Genomic DNA, 14,382 nt, shown 5'->3' on the forward strand with positions numbered 1-14,382 from the left:
CACGCTGCTCTGCGGCAGAGGTGGGGGCAGAAACGTCATTATTAGATTATGATAGATTAGAAAGATTATGTCAAATAGAATTTCCAATATATATTTACTAATATGTAATTTGTATCTACAAAGCGAAAGTATGTTTTGAAATCCGAAATCTGTTTATGAATTTCACGCCGCGGATTGGAAGTTGATCTGTCAACACTATCCTTATCTTCAGAGCAGATGTTTTTATTTTATTTGGATTATAATTCCGTACTAAGTTTAGTATTTCGTCTCGATGTACTCCGTCTTTGATATGATTTAAATCAAGTTCCTCGTCATTATAATTCGCTTCCGATAGTGAAGAAAGTGACCCAGAGGTTATTGAAAACGAAAACATATCGATTGACAAATTAGTCGGTATTCTCAACACAGCAATTATAGGACTTGAACAGCGGAACTTTGTAACTAAACGAGAAATTATGTCTGTTTAATAGAATTAAAGAGAAAGTATTATCACATGAAACGAAGCAACTTACATTGAAGGAAATGTTTTAATAAAGTAAACAAATAAATATTAAGCTTTTTCTTTTTGTAAATTTTGATACCCTTTAGATCATAATTGTTCTTTATTTCATAAATTACGGTTTCATATTTTTAATTTTGTAATTTTTGTATGCCATCTTACCAGATTTAAACTGATGATCTATAATCCGGAAAAATCGATAATCCGGAATCGCCGAAGTCCCGACGAGTCCGGATTAACGACTTTTGACTGTATACCATTTCGAGACGGTAGTTGAGGTTAGAATATATGGAGACGGCGGCTCGGCTATCGGTTTGCAAGGAAAATGAAGTCAGGGGAAGCAAACAAGCTCCGCGGAATGATAAGTGAAGGAGGGTATCAATTCTAACCGAAATCCTCTCGGGTTATCATAGAAATTGGCGAAACTTTCTTATTGTTAACCTATCCAAGCTATTCGCCGATTTCAAAACTAGCAGAAACATGTCTCACTGTGATCTGAAGTGAAATGATAGTTAAGGCGCCTAGTTGACCATAAACTAGAAATCAAACTTCTGTTTTCTCCTTTCCTGTTAGTAATTGTAACGCTGTTACTTTTGCTGGTTTGCTTTATCTAATTAACAAGTGTAGATTAAAAGTACATTGCTTTTAAAGTTTATCGGCATATGTTTAAACTGAAGTATTAAAAACCGTCTTCTTGAATGACAGTTTTCATATCAACCTAATAAAATTATGTTGTGGAACATCGTGTTGCTGTTCTTGCTCTGCAAATTGTTGCAGTTATCTCATTATGTTAAGATTATTGATTTGCGTAATGTAATATTGGATATTACAGAAATTTATGGAAATTAAGGACATTATCCGTCCTTTTGGGATCCTATCAATTATACAAAAAGAATGTTTTGCAAACAGCATTACAGACAAGGATTTATACTTTGTTCATAATTATATAGTATAAGATTTAGTTAATTTCCCTAATTTTTATTAAACTATGTCGATTCCTATATTCTTCTCTAAGCTAGGAGCACTGCATTAAAATTCATGAAATGCCATCGAAGAAACAGTATAATTTAGTCAATGATGATGCATATGATAGTCGAATACCGTTATATAACGAAGAAGCCTTTCAGCATGGCATCACATTCCATGCGAAAGTAAGTCTCTTGAAATATTTATGGTGCATGAATTTTGCTATTCTCGCTTAATATTTAGATTGCATTAAGTGTAACCTTAATTGATTTAATAGCCTTTATTATATGAATTCGACTCATTAAATAACGAAAAAGAATTTTAAAAAGATGGCACATTTTTTTATATGAAAGTGGAATGTTAACAAACAATCGTAGTTAATTATGTCAAGGCTTACTTAGGTATTACTTAGATATTATGAGTCTTATTCCTTGAATTATATGTCTTTTATACATATATTGTGCAAAATGGAGGAGATCTTATATGATAATAATAATAAAAGATTGATGTGATTATTAATTAAAAATTGATTAATTTTTAGTTATGTGATTTGATTAATAATTATTGTTTTGGCTAATCTTTGGAATATGGTAACAGGTAGTTTGGCGACATTTTGGTAAGGCAATGAAAGTTACTAGCTAGGACTTTAGCAATAATCTGAGAAGTACACAGTTTGAATCACAGATTATTTTGTCTCGGAGAAATGAGAGATTATGAGACATGTAACATGTGTATGAGACATTTTCCGGAAAATTCCGATCGTGATTTTAGCTAATAAGTACTTAGAAACAATTTCGCTGCTAAAGTACAGAATTGGCCACTTATTTGTTTGGCGCTTTTTACAAGAGTAAGAAGAATTAGAGGTACTATTCGGTTTCGAGGGCCGTAAAAATTCGCCAAATTATTGTTGATGCCAATGCTGCCAAAAATAATTGTGGCAAGAAAGGAAGTATAATAGTAAATAACTATCTAAGATTGATGTTTTAATTTAGATGAAAGATTAATTTCATATAATACTTTTTTATTATAATGTATGTGGAAAAGGCTAAACATGACTGAATGGAAGCGTAAGAGTAAATAACTATTTCAGATCATTATTATAATTTATATAAAAATTGCTAAACATAACTGAATGGATGCCTGCATCGCTATTTCGCTACCGACTTATAGCTAAAGAATAATTTCATCTCGTTGGTTGTTCAAGCATAATTTTCTATAATGAATGATGCCTTTTCTTTGAAAATATTCAGAAGTGCAGAATCACTCACTTATTTGTTTGCCGCTTTTTACAAGGGTAAAAACAATTGGATTTTTGTCAATTTTATTTTACTTTTTAAATGAAAGTAGGTCGATGTGTACATAGATAAAGTCAAGGGGGTGTGCAGTGCCATTTTTGTGCAATTCTGGGATTTTTTTAAAGTGAAAATAGGTCGATGTGCACATAGATACCGAGTATGTGCAATTCTTAAAAATGCGTCAAGCAGTGAGTGATTCTGTACTTTACCCAAAATTCTGTTGCCGGCTTTTCCTCATGGGCAATTCCCAAATTGTTAAATCCATAGGATATCAAAAAAGGATTTTAAAATCAAACTAGTACTTCAATGGCATCTTAAGAAATATAGAACTATATAAACTTACGCAATCTGAAACCAGCGCGTATGCTAGATTTGGCATGCTGTTAATTGGGTGCGTTTGCTAGATTTGGTGCTTTTGCGCATACATTTTCGCTGATTTTTTTACGGCTCTCAAAACAGAAGAGTATCGAATTGGATTTTTGTCAATTTTCTTTGACTTTTTAAGTGAAATAGGTCGATGTGTACATGGATAAAGTCAGGAGTGTGCGCAATGCCATTTTTGTGCAATTCTGGGATTTTTTTTAACTGTGAAAATAGGTCGATGTGTACATGGATACCGTGTATGTGCAATTCTTAAAAACGTGGCAAGCAGTGGGCGATTCTGCACTTTCTCCCAATTTCGCACTTAATCTTCGTCATGATTAAGCACTTTCGTTCCATAAAAGTTCTAGCATAAGCGTAATTCGGCTAGCAGATTGTTGCAAAAAATGTTGAGTAAAAAAAAAAAACATGCCTTTACTTCATGAAAACAAAATGGTATCCAAAAAAAGAAAAAAACTAGCAGGGTTGGTCGCCAAGTTACCATGATCCGAAGATTCACCACATTGTTTTCAATAGGAACAGTATGTATAAAGGTTATGATTTTACTTACAATTGGTCATCATACAAGATTTGTGCCATGCCTTTCATTTATTAAGGCTTCGCTTATTTCCTTATATTTTATAGATAGATGCATTCTTAGTTAGCTGAAAAGTATAGAAAAATGTTTCCAATTATTTAAATTTTTTCTTAACTTTAACAAAATATATTTTTTTTAGAACGTTAAATATTCATTTTCTTAAATTCTCAGCTGTTGTCAAGAGACAAGAGCTTGCCTTTTTTTACTTCCATTAATTTCCATGTTCCCAGTTGTACGACAGAATTTGTTTTTCATTTAGAAATAGAAACCGCTAAATAGAAACCATGGGTAAAAGTATATTTTAGGTTACCCCTTGGCGATACATGGATACCAAGTTTGTGCAATTATTTGACTTATTATTTTGGATTGCGTAATGGCGATTTTAGTAAGCCAAAATAACAAGACAAAGAATTGCACAAACTCGGTATCCATGTACACATCGACCTATTTTCACTTAAAAAAAAACCTCTGAATTGCACAAAAATGGCATTACGCACTCCTGTGACTTTATCCATATACACGTCGACCTATTTTAACTTAAAATCCAAGAGTTGCACAAACTTGCATTTCACACTCCTTTCACTTTGTTCATGTACACATTGATATATTTTCACTTAAAAAGTCAAAGGAGCACCCAATTTTACAATACAGGCAAACAAAAAATACGTAATCTCAATAAACTACATTTTAAACCGAACAATAAAGTAACATAAAAAAAGGAAAAACATGTTATACATTTAAGCACTACAAAAAGCCAATATCCACTTACACTGTTTAAGAGTTCCTTCGTCTTTAGTCTGTGGCAAACAAAATTCCTTAACAGCATCCAAAAACTTCCCAAAATTATTTGAACTTGAATCCATATATCGGCGTCGCCACATCTGAACCTTTCTTCATACAAACCCATTCAAATCCATCTAAACGGTTTTTACGTTCGACTAGACGCATATCCTTCTTACATACAAGATACTTATAATGGCTACTAAGTAAACTTTGATTTACAGACCAGTCAATGAACGCTCTTTTCCCCTTTCGTTCCAAATCGTACAGAAACTTCAAATTAATGTTACTACATTCAGCCATTCTACCGTCTACAATATAAAACTAACACACACCACAAAAGCGCTTACAAAACATCCGCTGATTCAAAATTTTCCAGAATCATGTGCCCGATTACGTCATAATAGGGTTTCCATAACATTCAACTACTCAATCTACCATAAATGAAACAACAACTTCGCCATAATATAAGGGGTACCTTAAAGTCTACTCTAAACAAACCATGAATTGCCATTAGTAGGTTTACTATTTTACTCAAATCACTTAAATTGTGCTGGTGAATAATTTTTAATGAGGTATGTGAATTGAACTGGTAAATAATATTTAAAAGGATTCAGTTTAAATATCACACTGAATAACAATCAAAAATAATGTCCAACATTGAAAATCGGCGTAAATTTGAAAAAAAAAAAATTTGGTACTAGTTTCGATAGTTTTTTAACTACCTTCTTCAGGTGCTAAATGCAAATGAACCAAATAAACTGTGAAACAATGTAAGATAAAGATAGAGATAAGATAAGTTGGACAGAAGTTAAGCTACTGGTGCCATCTATTGATGAAGCAAGAAAAACTAAAACAAAATTTCTTTAAAGGCTGAAGGTAAATATGGATTGCAATTGGGGTCATTAACTAAAACAGAAATGTTTTGATGAATCTTCGGATTATGGTAACTTGGTGATTTTTTGGCAAAAATTTGGCGACCAACCCTGCTACAGCAACCTGCTAGTTTTTTTTTTTTTTTTTTTTGATGCCATTTTGTTTTCACAAAGTAAAGGCATTTTTTTTTTACTCAACATTTTTTCCAACAATCTGCTGGCCGAATTACGCTTATGCTAAAACTTTTATGGAACGAAAGTGCTTAATCATGACGAAAATTAGGTGCGAAATTGGGAGAAAGTGCAGAATTGCCCACTGCTTTTCGCGTTTTTAAGAATTGCACATATGCGGTATCCATGTACACGTTGACCTATTTTCACTTAAAAAAATCCCAGAATTGCACAAAAATGGCATTGTGCACACGCTTGACTTTATCCATGTATACATCGACTTATTTTCACTTAAAAAGTCAAAGAAAATTGACAGAAATCCAATTCTTCTTACTCTTGTAAAATGCGCCAAGCAAATAAGTGTGATTCTGCACTTTAGCAGCGAAATTGTTTCTAAGTGCTTATTAGCTAAAATCATGATCGGAATTTTCCGAAAATGTCACATGACATGTCTCATGATCTCTCATTTCTCTGAGACAAAATAATCTGTGATTCGAACTGTGTACTTCTCAGATTATTGCTAAAGTTCTACCTAGTAACCTTTATCGCCTTAACAAAATGTCTCCAAACTATCTGTTACCATATTCCAAAGATTAGCGAATATTTTTTTTGGATGTCAAACACTTCTAAAAAATCTAATTCACTAATGGAAGATGCTTTCTGAATAATTTTGGCTGCAGAAAAATGGAAATTGGGATTTTCATTCCAACAATGCTGAGCAATAGCAGATTTCTGGATCTTCCTTTTTCCTAACATGCCTCATATTCTTTAACATGGAATTTTAAGGCTCTTTTTGTTTGACCAATGTAAATTAAACCACATTGGCAAGGAATCCTGTAAATATCCCAGGAACTCATATCTGGAATGGAGTCCTTAAGCATGGAACTAAATTACATGTATTTTGCAGAAATTTAACTTTCAGGTTGTTTTCTCTCCTATCAGTAAAATTCCTATTAAATTAAATCCTTAAAATTTCAAGTTAAAGAACTTGAGGCATATGTTAGGAAAAAAGAAACACAGAAATCCGTTGTTGCTCAGCATTGTTGGAAATGAAAGTCACACTTTCCATTTTTCTGCAGCCAAAATTTTTCAGAAAACATCTTTCATTGGTGAATTCGATTTTTTAGAAGCTTTTCACATCCAAAAAAACATTTCTGTTACAGTTAATGAGCCCAATTGCAATCCATCTTTACTTTCAGCCTTTAAAGAAATTTTGTTTTTGTTTTTCTTGTTACATCAGTAGATGGCGCCAGTAGCTTAACTTTTGTCCAACTTATCTTATCTCTATTCTTATCTTTCTTTACCCTTTATTTGGTTCATCTGCACTTAGCAGCTGAAGAAGGAGGTTAAAAAACTATGGAAACTAGTACTGCAAAAAAATTTTAAAAATTTACGCTGATTCTTAATGTTGGACTTTATTTTTGATTTGAAAAGATATTACTAAATAGTGGTTTTGTGCATTCCCATATTTAGTAAATTCATGTTTTGTAAGTTTGATAGCAGATGTATAGGGCAGTAATGGAGTATAGTTAAAATTTGGTGCAATTTGATAGACTGAGAATAAGTCACTTGTACATTATAAGTATAATATTATAATTAAATAGTTGCGCTCACAACTTTTTCATTGGCCTCATGCAAGGTTTTATTTCCAGGCCTCTCATTTGAGGGAAATGATAAAATGTGTACATGGACTGTCTTTAGGATCTCATAGTTTAAATTATGGTCAGAATTCCAAAAAGTTAACTTTGAAAAAAGAAATAAACTGCAAATTTTTTTTTTCATTTTCTTTTTTAATATATTTATATCGCATTTGTAAGCTATATAAATAAGTATATCACTATAAAAATGGTGATCAGCAGTTTGCTTTACTTCTGTTAACTATAGACAGTCAGTTTTCTTATTTGTAACAGGAATTTTAATCTTTTGTGTGATAAAGTTGCATTAGAATTATTGAGGTAACAACTGACTTTCATGTTGTCACTAACTCTGCTTCAGAAGTGCAGATCAGTTCTTCAGTGAAGATTCTATTTTCTCACTTCACATTTCATCGATTTTATTGAACAATTTCTTCATGTAACTGACCACAAACCTCTATATCATTGGTAGTTAAGACATAATGTGTACAAGTTAGGTTGTCAATTTTGAATTTTTCACAAACGTTAGCAAAGTGGCCTTCCTCATTAGATTTACAAGAAGGTGTTTTTATTCTGGTGGAAGTTTTGTATCATCACTTAAGGGATAGATTCAAAGCAGTTATTCTCATTAGCAGTTGTGTGGCAAAATACTGTATATGTGTAGGAACTTCACCACAATTTCTTCTGTACATGCAAATCTTGCAAGTGCATAATTTAATACTGAGGTTAAGGGGAAAAAATATCACAATTTGCCTATAAGACAGCATACAAAAAATGACAACATTGTGTATTAAAACTGAAAAATTCTTATGTACAGTAAAATCCTAGGAGAGCCCACACCCTTGGCAACAAACTGGAATAGTGCGCACTGCTTCATGCGTTTCTCAAAATCGCCAACTTGAAAATAAGAAGTCAAAGAATTGCACAAACTCGGTATCCATGTACCCTTCGACCTATTTTGACTTAAAAAAAAATCAGAGACTTGCACAAACTTTGGCATTACACACTTCCTTGACTTTGACTCCCTTGACTGGGATCCAACCCTTATGTACATGGTTGCCATTGAAGAACCATGAGATTGAGGAAGGCAAATGTATCTGGCATGGTGAAAGCAAGTCGGTATTGTTGCAAGTATGAAATCCCATACAATATTTGAAAGCTAATAGTAGAATTACATCATAATTTTCATTATTATGTGTCAAAAATAAAACCTTCCCCAAGAGTGTCTTTTGATAATATGTTTTCGTATTTTAAATTATGTCTATAGTTTAGCTGTGTTATTAGGCTGTAAATGTTAGCATTCAGTTCAGATATTTACTATTAAGTGGTATATTGCCTGATAATTATAAAATTTTCTTCATTCTTTAGAAAAAATGTTATCCAGCTCTTTAAGTATAGTTTCCATATCATCCAGACTTTAGCATTTGATATACAAAGACAATATTCTTATACCTTGAAAGCACTGTAGATTATTAGCCTAAAAAATAACTAGCAATTTAAGTGCCACACTTCGATCCATTTTGGCAATTCTTATCAGTTTTCTCTTCCATATCACTTGTGCAGATTTCATCTTTAAAAAGTAGAGTCTTTAAAGAGTGGCAAGAAGTTTATAAAGTAAGCTTATTTCATTTAAACTAAGTACATCCTTTGAGAGCAAAAACATGTTTGCTCACAAAAAGAAGGACCTGTGTCTGATTTACTTCTAAATTAGTAAATATTTATTCAAATTTCGTGCCAATGTAATTTACTTGTTTGCCTTTTAAATTTTTTAAATTGTAGTTTGTTTTTTTAAGTACAGTCTGTACTTTTATTTGGAATAAAGCAAAGTTGATTTATTTAACTTTTTATATTTGATTCTTTGTTTTAAATAATTTAACAATTTTTTTTTTTTCCTAGAACTCGCAAGGTTTTTTAATATATATGTTGTTAATCACAAATTGTTTTTGCCATTGAAAACACATTTTACTAACTTTTTTTTATTACCTTCGAGTGAATCTATACTATATTACTGCCCTTCACAACTGAATAATGTTGTGCTAATATCATTTTTCATAAGAATGTTTTCTAGATTAAAAAATTGAATTTCTGGATTTTAATTATATTTTAACATTTACAGAATTCTCTTGATTACTGTATTTGCTGTCATATAAGAACACATTGGCCTATTAGACGCACCCACTTTTTTATTCACATTTTTGAAGAATAAAACTTTATTGCTGATTATTGCTGATTGAGCTATTGTTATTTTTACAGTATTTTAAATATAAACTAATACAAATACAAAGCAATACTTTCTGCAAATACCCAATCTGTCTGGGAAAAAACGCCCTTTAATCTTCTTTGTCAAAACCCAGACAAGACCCACGTAGTGAGCTTTTTTGTGTCCTGAAGCTTTAACAACAACACTTTTTTACCTTTGGAAGCTGCAGTTTTGTCTGGGGGCACATCAAACATCAGAGGAATTAATGATGAATTGATGAAGTTCAATAATTTTTTCTTCATACTCGTCTGGCATCTTTTTCAATATTTTTGTTTTAGTTTGCATACATAGCTGTTTTCTCTTTATGAATCTTGAATACCATGATGCTGATCCAGTAAAATTGGTAATTTCTTTTTCAATCGCTATCTCTTGATAAATAATCATTTTTGGACAGAAAGTGGGATAGATGTCCCACTTTTCTGTGGTTTAAAATCCAAGTATTCAGCTCTGCCACAGGTTCAGGCCATTGTGCAGTTCCTCTTCGTAAGGTTATAAGGTTACGTTTACTGTGAGTCGATTTTCTTTGGATCCTCTTCCTGATTCCACCAAGTTCTTATCATTTTTCTCAGTTGAGATTGGCCTGAAATGCCTCTCATCAGTCCTGTTTCCATGTTCTTTAACATACGCAATCGTACGTAGCTTGTATGCTATGTTGTAACAATGCTGACATTGTTTATGAGCCATAACTTGCCAACAAATTTAAGAAAATTGAACAGTAGAAATTTCACACACATAAAAGTCATTCAAAAAGTTTGAAAGTTTAAAAAGTCCAGCTGTGATTGTCGATGACAGCACATGTGCATTCACTATGTAACTGTAATATTTCTACACTTCGCAAGAAAACAAGAAAAAAACTCCAAAAAGAGGAAATTTCCAGAAATGAATGCAATAAAACAACGTATAAGATGCAGCCCCTTTTTCAGACCTATTTTCAAAGAAAAAAAGTGTGTCTTATATGCCAGCAAATAAGGTATATACGTGATCATTTAAGTCTTTTTTAAATGTATTATATGCATATGTAGAAGATTTTTTTTTTAAAGTGGAGTTGCAGAAAACTTAACTCAAGTTTTTTGTCCTGTTCACCTTAACTTTGATTAATCAGCATTCAGCATCATCATCTCCAAAGCCAACAAAAATGGTCAAATTATTATGTATAATAAGTTAGTACAAATTAAAATACCATTCTGGACTTTTTTAAACATTTAATACAATTCTATTTACAGTTATATTTACAAATTATGCACAGCTACTATAACATAAAACTTTACTTATTTACATATTGAGAATAACATCCTGCCATCCTGGTGCGCATTTCCTAAAGTTTAAAACTCTTGAAACTTAAACATCATAAACTTAAATGTAGGGGACCTCATTTTCTAAATGCAGCAAATTGAAAAACTCCCCAATATACGTAGCAGATTTCATTTCATTAAGTCACTCTCCAAACCCAAACTTCATTCCATACATAAAAATGGTAAAAATTAAAATTAACTTTACTAAGAAATATTCTCAAGCTCTTTTTTTTTTTTTCGTTCATGTAAAATTCCGTGACCATGGTTACCACTGCCGTTGTGGTCAGCCTCACTCTCGTACATACATGAAATGCACAACATCCTCCTACCCTGATTTTGTAAAATCTGACGTTATGCAAAATTTTATGACATTAAGAACCAGGTATAAAAATAACACTTATACATTAATTGTGGAAAAAAAAAAAAAAAAAAAAAAAAAAGCTGAATTGCTTGGTTAAAGCTGTATGAAAATACAATATATATGATATAACATTTTAAAATGAGGTTAACAAAGAATAAACTGAATGCAATAAGTCATTAATAAACATAAAACATTCGCTTGAAAACGTTTCCTTTGCTCTTAACTCCATAGAAATGTTTTGGCGCAAACATTTCCACTACTGCTAGGATATAAGACGCATAGGAGGGTTTTTTTTTTTTTAGGAGTTTGTTAGAAAAGCATAGAATTCATCAGAATAACTATTTTTAGGAAAACTTCAAATGTTCAAAAACTATTTTTAGGAAACTCAAAATGTTCGTACCATTCAGGATCCTCTATTTTTACTCTTATGTGGGCAGCCCTTCCTTTATTAATTTCTGCAATAAGAGGATCTTCATTTGGAGTAAATTGCAAAGTGTGGCCCTCTTACGGAGGGGTTTTTTAGGAATTTGATTCCCTTGTACCAAACAAATCACCACAAATGTTTAGGAATGAAGCCACAATATGTCACATCTGCAGGATTGACTGTTCTTGGGATTCCTGTTCTAAATCTCTTTTACTGTATTTACAAATACCTAGTTTTCTTTTTGTATCCAGCTGATGCCCACAGTAGTGCCTTCCAGTAGTATACTGGACGTCAAATAAGGGCAAGGTTTCACCGATATTCTTTACCAAGTGTGTACCTAAAACACAAACTAGCAACTGCAAACACAGAATAGTTATTTTAAGGGTGATATGTGTGTTTTTGCCATGACAAATTTTATACGAACTTTGTCTTTTTCCTTACTTAATAAGAAAACGATGGTTGCATAAGTGCCTTGACAGGCGTTGCAAAAGACATGCAGTGTCTGTGAATTCATATTTCCATAACCTATGCGGTGAGGTAATTTAATGTGAGAAAAGTTAGACAATTCCTTGTACCATCTCATAAAGCTTGTTTGAAGTTCATCTGATAATGGTATGTCCCATTTCGGCCTCTTGAATTAGTTTTGCAGGTAATATTGCTGGCTGAAAGTTAGAAACCCTGTGGATTAGGGATAGTAGTTCTTTTTTTAATAAGTCTTCTTTAATGATTTATGTTTTTAAGGGAATAGTAAGGCTATTATCTCGTCTATCACACTGTAAGCTGAAAACTGCGGAGACTGGATCACTATCTTCAATTGATAGCTCATTTTCATCATCTAAACTGAAAGTCCATATTTATAGGTCCGTTTTAGCTTCTGCAGTATAAGTAATTGATTAGCTTATAAGAAGTTTCAGCTCTTCGGTATCATTAATTTACATAACAGAGTTGTCAATGTAAAAGAATTTGGGAACTTTTTTTTATCATGACAGCCTTAAACTCAGGTGCAACATGCAACAGATGAAATGAAATCATAGCTGCCAGCAAATATGGGCTGCTGATTAACCCCCAACAACTCCTTTGTGATGGAATACTTCAATTCTCTTATTTGCACACCATAGAAATTTTAGGTAGTTTTAGTCTTCACACTCTATCTCAGTCTGCAAAAAAGCCTACCTAATATTGGATTTTACACCAATTGTCTTTTCTTTAAATCACATTAGAATTGCTGGGATTTCTTCTATAAGGTTTAGACTTTTTATCAGGCAGTCATTATCGAGGACAAACTGTCTATTTTGCTTGACGCATCAAATGCCGTCCTAATTTTGGTAGTGAAGGTATGCAATTTTATTACCGGATGATGTGTCACAGAAGACTGTGCCACTTGATCTTCTGTGACTTTGAAAAAGTCCTGCTCTTATCTGCAAGGCCAGTAGTTTCTAAATTCCACATATCGAAAGGTTTCTTGTTCTGAGCAAGAAAATCTGTTACTAACATGGATGGGGGAGTGCCCTCAAAACTTTGCCTAATCGACCCTTTTGATTGCTCGTGCAACCTCCATCCTAGTTTAGTGTTTATAACTGTCAAACTACCCTCAAGCTGAATTATTTCACCGGTAAGTATTGCCCATAAATATTGTTTACTATGAGGATTTTTATTTCCCAGTGACGCTCATGAATATTTGAAATCCGCATTCTTTATCTTTTTAATTCCTTCAGTAATGAACCTTTAGGAATGCTTGGTATCCCTCTACAAATGGTATCTTGATTCAGAAAACCGAACTGGTAATCTGTGCTTCTCCTAACCAAACTAAGTCTCGTAGAATAACGCTTATGATTATTTTAATTCAGTTCTTGTTACCTAAATAGCATATGAGTTAAATTCTCAAAAGAAATGCTTTTCAAATTTAAACTTCAGGTACAGATTGGAAAACAGAAGATCCCTGTGATCCACAATCCAAGAAGCACCTGACCTTTTTCTTTAGATTGTCTGCTGCTACTTAACATTAAAGTCATAAGTGTGACTTCATTCAAACATATGGAATAAAATATGGTACTTTGTACCAATACTGACTCTCTGCTTTTCGCCTTACTCTCAACTTTATTCTCTGGTGGGACAAGATCCGTACTATAGATAGCCTCAATAAACTGATAAAACTGCCTCACAAAATGACCTGTCTTAAGTCAAAGTAGGCAGCACTTTAATACTCTTATTTTGTCTAACCTTTCCTTTAAGGACATTGATAAATTTGTAAAACTTTCTTTGCTTTTGTAAATTTTTTCACAAAAAAAAAAAAAAAAAAAAAAAAAAAAAAAATTTTTTTTTTTTGCTCCATGGTAACTGCTAAATTTGCTGCACTTGCAATAGTTTTTTTTTTTTGTCTTAAATTTGACAACTTTAGAATGCTCATTGCATGAAGTGGGAGAAAATTTGAATCCAGACCTGGTTAAGTATGACTCTTTGCTCTCCTTCAACCTCTTTACACAAAAATTCCAAGAGATTTAGAGACACAATCCCTTGTTACCATAAAAAGCACTCTGTGCCATACTCGGAACATCTCAGCTTATAGACAGGACTGAACCATTGGGTATAACCAGGAAGCATTAGTGTCTAGAGACTAGAGAGCCGAGGAATGATTCAGTTTTGTCAAAGAGTGACACTAGGGGCAATTTATTCTTCTCTTGCAAGTGTACATTTTGGATAATTAATTTTAACAATTCCCTCACATAGATCTCAGTTAAAATTTCTTTGTTGCCCAAATGCTTTTCAAACACAGAAATAGCTTTTGAGTAATTTTGTTGCTCTTAAAGGGCAATTTATCTATCAACTCACTAAACCACGTTCCAGGTAATATTGAATAAGCTAAGTAT

General features: G+C 32.5%; 1 protein-coding gene across 1 annotated transcript in view; it reads left to right on the plus strand.

Annotated features, from left to right (window-relative positions):
* The first annotated feature begins 824 nt into the window (after window positions 1-824).
* LOC118192498 (carboxyl-terminal PDZ ligand of neuronal nitric oxide synthase protein-like) overlaps window positions 825-14,382 on the plus strand; it is a 116,640-nt gene continuing 103,082 nt past the window's right edge. Inside the window, exon 1 of the mRNA XM_035363494.2 lies at window positions 825-1,650. Within this exon, the coding sequence (XP_035219385.2) occupies window positions 1,543-1,650 (108 nt within the window). The 5' untranslated portion in view covers window positions 825-1,542. The remainder of the gene's footprint in view (window positions 1,651-14,382) is intronic.

Source organism: Stegodyphus dumicola, chromosome 12 (assembly GCF_044657685.1).
Source record: "Stegodyphus dumicola isolate Sdum_Otavi_A_Nest chromosome 12, ASM4465768v1".
In the NCBI taxonomy this organism is placed as follows: Eukaryota; Metazoa; Arthropoda; class Arachnida; order Araneae; family Eresidae; genus Stegodyphus; species Stegodyphus dumicola.